Consider the following 5519-nt stretch of genomic DNA (forward strand, 5'->3'; position numbering starts at 1 on the left):
CCTTGTGTCTATTCCTAAAGCCCCCCCTACACCTGCTCCTAATCACACTGAAGCTGCTGATCAGTAAAGCTGTTCTTTAAGCTGCAGGAAGAGACTGATGCTTTTGAGTTTGGGAACAATATGAGCTGCATGTGGTTGATTCACCAGAACATCTGATCACCGTGAGGACACCACATATAATTTTAATTATATACATGTTAGACATTTTATTTCCATGTTTTGAATATTTTCTTATGTTTTCTTTCATATAAACAGCTCTCTGAGCTCATATACAATGCAATAAATGAGAAGAAATGCAGATATGTACTCGGGTTGGTCGCCTCAAAAGCCCACTGTCCTTACTCTCCCACTTATCTGATTGGTTTCTTTAGTAATTTTGTCTGATAACAGTCAAGCCTTTGCTAACAAGATGGGCTATTAGCACTTAGTGTAAACAGACATTACATTTAAAGGGTTTGCTAATGAAGAAACAGATTTAACATGAACACAGAAGTCCACACATGAACAAGAAACAAAGTCACACAATGTTTTACTTTCTGTATCTCTGTCTCTTGATTAACAGTTGTCTCATCCAATCAGTAGTAAGTATTCCATTCACAAACAATACCTAATATTTACATTTTGTCTGACTTATTGTGTTTTCAGACTTTTTTGGGTGATTTGTTTTTCACTTCACAAATATTTTACAGTGTGTCATATATAATCTTACCAGAGTTTCTCCAGTTTACAGTCAGGATCCTTCAGTCCATCACAGAGACGCTTCACACCCAAATCTCCTAGTTTATTCAGAGACAGATTCAGTTCTCTTAGGTGTGAGGGGTTTGATCTCAGAGCTGAAGCCAGAGCAGCACAACCTTCATCTGTGACGCCACAATCACTCAACCTGTAGAGAACAATGACAGAATGTGAATTGTAGTTGAAGTGTCTGTAGTTTATTATTGACTCTGGTCTCAGAGCAGGAGAGGAGATATAATGACAAGCATTGCCACAAACTGCTGTTGATAGAATGAGATTTACGCATGTTGATGCTCAATGGTGCTGTTTGAAACTGTCATGTGCTTCAGGACTGAACAGACACACAGAGCTGAATGTGAGATATTGTTTCATAGTGATATAAAGACAAAGACCCTTTAAGGCAAGTCATGTCACTCGGCGGCCATCTTTGAAACGCCTCTCGGACATGCAAGTGCAGCTCCTATCTCTTTAAATGGGGAACATCAAATTCTCCAAAACTGGTGACCAAACTTATGATTAAATTTCATATTTGAAATCATCAATGAAATCTGACAACAACTGTATCATAACTGTTGTTTGTTTTGCTCTAATAGCATTAAAAAAGCTTATTTCTCAGGCTAGACCGGCCAGTGCGCATGTGCAGTCCTGAGCTCACGTCTCAGAACGCTGACTGTTTCTATAGCAACCAGGACTTCTGACCGCAACTGCAGACTTTACTGATTAGTGATTGGCTCTTTTACTCAGAAGGCGGGGCTTCGTTCGATAGAGCGGCCATATTGAGCGTTGCATTTTTCCCCATTCAAAACTATACGAGTGACACGTCTTGGGTATTCTATAGTCTTTGATAAGGACGGATCTGTCTGGAAAACAGTTACTTGCTCCTCTAATAAACACCTACAGGAGGACATTTGCTTCACAGGAGCCACGTGTTCCCCATTACATCTCATTTATTATCTCTTGTGATCAAACACATCATTGTGTCATGTTTGGCAGCTTATAAACTGAACGGAAATCATTAAATCACACATTAGTATCTGAATATTCAGGTTAAATCTTTATGATGTGATACTTACTGAACTGATCTGGATTCTTTAATCACAGGCAGCAGCTTCTGAAGAACTTCCATATTTTCATGTTTATTCATTCCTTTAACAAATTTATCAAGACGAAACTTATTCAGTTCCTCTTCTGATGTCAACAACACAAAAACTACAGCTGACCACTGAGATGAAGAGAATTTGGTTTCCTTTAGTCTTCCAGATGTCAGATACTGTTGTATTTCCTCCACTAGTGAACGATCACCCAGTTCATTCAGACAGTGGAACAGATTGATGGATTTCTCTGGAGAGTCGATGGTCCTGATATTCTTCTTGATGTACTCAACTGTTTTCTCATTGCTGTCAGAGCTGCTTCTTTTCAGTGTCATTATTTGTTGTAGAAGAATCTGATGAGACTTTACTGACAAACCCAGAAGGAATCGCAGGAAAAGATCCAGAAGTCCATTTTTACTCAGTAGAGCCTCATCCACAGCTCTCTGATGTAGCTCAGATAATGAAACATGTTCTGATGAATTGAGTTGAAACCAATCCTTCACTTTAGACCACAAACTGTGGTCAAGCACATTTCTGTTGTGGTTTGTACAGGAGAGGTGCACATATAGCGCTGCTAGATGTTCCTGAATGCTCAGATGAACAAAGCAGAAGACTTTCCCCTGATACAAGCCAAACTCCTCTCTGAAGATCTGAGTGCACAATCCTGAGTACACTGATGCTTCTGTCACATCAATGCCACACTCTCTCAGGTCTTCCTCATAGAAGATCAGGTTGCCTTTCACAAGCTGCTGAAAAGCCACTTTCCCCAGTTTGAGGATCATGTCTTCATCTGAAAGAGTTGGATTCTCATGCTAAACATGACCAAAGTTTAAAAAAACGATTTGAACGTATAACAGAGTATTTCTGTGACAAATATTATAATGGTAATCTTAGATTACCTTTCAGATGCATTTAATTATAAAACCCTTTATAATCTAAAATAACATTAAAAACTTATTTCATATTTTCTCTAAAGACAGGCACATTAAAATTCCTGCCAAATTAAAGATGTTGTGTGTGAATTTGTACGTTATAATGTAAGCATCATTAATGACCCTTTGTGTTTAATTACACACACACAAAAAAAAGATTGATTCGTGAAATTAAAGAATGATTTCATAAAAAATGAAAATGAGTAATCGTCTCTAATTGGCCTGATTAGCTAAGCCCTCAAAACGTATTACGTTACGTATGTAACCCTCGTTCACTTTCAGTCGGTCACTCTCTACGTCACGTCGGTGACCAACGAATTGGGAATCCATACCAAAGCGCCATGGATGCTGCCCCTTCCATTGTTCTGTGCGAGCCGCCCGGGCCCCTTTTTGGTGTAGGCCGGGGCTCGCAACAAGAAGGACAGTCACTGTTGTCATAGCACTACCCACTCAGTAAGACTTATTAACTCTGGGAAAACGTACCCGTTCCACTTGGAACAGGAACGTCGCGGAAGCCCCATCCTTCCCGAAGGAGGTTTCGGAAGCAGTTACACATATGAACAACCGTTTAGGTGCATATGGAAGATTAGAGGTGATTGTAACCCTCTTGGAAATGGCAGAGGTCTGCCAGGGAAACACGGGCTCTGAGACTATACCGTGAACTTTACACATATGGGATCCATTTAGGTCCCTACATATGGAACCCAGACCTCTACCAAAGGTTTCGGAAACAGTTACACATATGAACAACCGTTCAGGTGTATATGGAAGATTAGAAGTGATTGTAATCTTGGAAATGGCAGAAGTCTACCGGGGAAACACGGGCTCTGAGGCTATACCGTGGACTTTACACATATGGGATCCACTTAGGTCTGTACATATGGAAACCAGCCCTCTACCGGATCTCAAGGATTCAGCGAGTGAGGGCCTGGCGCCAGACGTTCCGTCACATCTGGCTGCCGAAGGGACAGAGGAGCTCGACAGGGCCTACAGTACGGACACTCTGGAGCAGGTGTTTTGAGGTTAATGTGTTACAAATAAGTCAAGCATAAATCTTGAGATACTAATTTAACCTGGTGAAATGTAAATGTCACAGGGCACGAAACTATATTAATTTCTTTTTTCTTTTTTTTTTTTATCCATCTGGACCATAGAACGGGACTCTCAAAGACTTGACATCCGGGTATCCGGTAGATAAATCGGTAAATTCGAGTAAAATCACAGGCTTCGCTTATCCCGTGCGAATGCACCACACGAAATTCAGAGGTGGGGGGTTAATTTCAAAATCACACAAGGTCCCCAGATAATACTAATCCCGTGCGAATAGGGCTATAGACACACAGCTGGACTCTGCTTCTGATCTCTTCTGATGAACTGAACTATAACACAACAAATTTAATCTTTCATGATGATAATAATTTACTTTTAAGGTCTTTACGTATTTTTCATCAAAAACACTAAATGAGGAGTCTTTTTTTAATAAAATCTTAATTTTAACTCAAAAACCTCCCGGTGTCCTGACATTTTATCCTACCCGTCAGATTGTCCTAGCAGGGTTTACTGCCCATGTGCACATCAATATTGCGTCCTTTTTCTCACGCTGAACAACAATATTTAATGTATCTGTATTACTGTAAGGGTAGGTTTAGGGTTGGGTTAGGTGTAGACATTAATAAACCATAATTTTACAGGTAGCATTTTTCGTTGTCGAATTGTACTACCCACTGTTTTAATGGGAGGTAGCAAAATCTGACAGAACACCGGTGTTACGAGATTTTCGGTTTCCGAGATTTTCGGTTTCAGTGGGCGGAGCAGACATGAATATTCATGAGTTTCCCGGACATGCGCGTGGAACCAAGTGGAACTGAGAATTTCAGTTGACACTCCTTGTATCTCAGCAGGTTTAATGGAATATATATATTTAAAAAAAAGGTAAATATATTTACAGTGTTGCACAAACTACATTTGTTTATCATTTCGTAACAGTTTATAATGTTTACAGTGCACGTTTTGTGCAGTCGTCCCTGACTGAATGATTGCAGGCATTCTTTGTGTAATGTTAGGATAAAGCACAGCAAACTTCAGCTAGTTGTAGCCTATACATTGATTTAAGTTCTTTGTGCTTTTCATTTCTAGCTTGCGATGCTTTAAAACTGTTATTAGTTGTTATCATTTGTTGAATACATCACTGCCTGCAACAAATGAAATAAACCTATATAAACGTATCTGTGCACATATATTTTTTTTGTATACTGGTATGATGATCCATGAAATAAACCTATATAAATGTATCTGTAGACATATTTTCTTGTATACTGGTGTGATGATCCATGTCTTAACTTACCCTTTCAACATTCTGCATGTTGTCTGGTTGTGAATTGTCTGCTGTCTGGTTGTAAACTATGATACAATCATACACTGCTGCAAAAACATTTTTTTTTTTTCATGTTTATCACAAGGTTTAAGGTTCCATTTGCACAGTGAAACCAAAAATCCCAGAACACATGGATGATTACAGCTACAGGTTTCCAGTAGTAGCGCAGATCCAACTACCATTTCAATTATTTATTTTTATGCTCTTCTGTTACCTTTTAAGTTTTAAAACATAACATTCACTACCATAATGTTATTCTCTGTCATCTGTTCTTTGACCATGTGTTGCACTGTACCTGGATGATACACAATCAAATGCATTTTGATGCACAACAAACACTCATGCAACATTATTTATAGGCTAAGTCATAAAGTTTCATATTTCATA

General features: G+C 39.1%; 1 protein-coding gene and 1 long non-coding RNA gene across 2 annotated transcripts in view; both read right to left on the reverse strand.

Moving 5' to 3' along the window:
* Window positions 1-705: 705 nt before the first annotated feature.
* Window positions 706-2613, reverse strand: LOC107687200 (protein NLRC3-like). Its single transcript, XM_016484429.1, has 2 exons — window positions 1809-2613; window positions 706-883 (listed from the first exon to the last, which is right to left on the reverse strand). The coding sequence occupies exons 1-2, from the start codon at window positions 2606-2608 to the stop codon at window positions 706-708; spliced, it is 978 nt and encodes a 325-aa protein (XP_016339915.1). The 5' UTR covers window positions 2609-2613.
* Window positions 2614-4089: 1476 nt separating this feature from the next.
* LOC107687201 (uncharacterized) overlaps window positions 4090-5519 on the reverse strand; it is a 2621-nt gene continuing 1191 nt past the window's right edge. Inside the window, exon 3 of the long non-coding RNA XR_001634106.1 lies at window positions 4090-4137. This is a non-coding gene — a long non-coding RNA (uncharacterized LOC107687201). The remainder of the gene's footprint in view (window positions 4138-5519) is intronic.

Source organism: Sinocyclocheilus anshuiensis, unplaced genomic scaffold, assembly GCF_001515605.1.
Source record: "Sinocyclocheilus anshuiensis isolate Anshui unplaced genomic scaffold, SAMN03320099.WGS_v1.1 scaffold4487, whole genome shotgun sequence".
In the NCBI taxonomy this organism is placed as follows: domain Eukaryota; kingdom Metazoa; phylum Chordata; class Actinopteri; order Cypriniformes; family Cyprinidae; genus Sinocyclocheilus; species Sinocyclocheilus anshuiensis.

Bases quoted from the DNA above. Each gene is read 5' to 3' on its own strand.
- LOC107687200 (XM_016484429.1), bottom strand. From the start codon at position 2,608: ATGATCCTCAAACTGGGGAAAGTGGCTTTTCAGCAGCTTGTGAAAGGC. The intron at 884-1,808 runs GTAAGTATCACA...TGTTCTCTACAG, and splicing joins AAAGAATCCAGATCAGTTCA to GTTGAGTGATTGTGGCGTCA.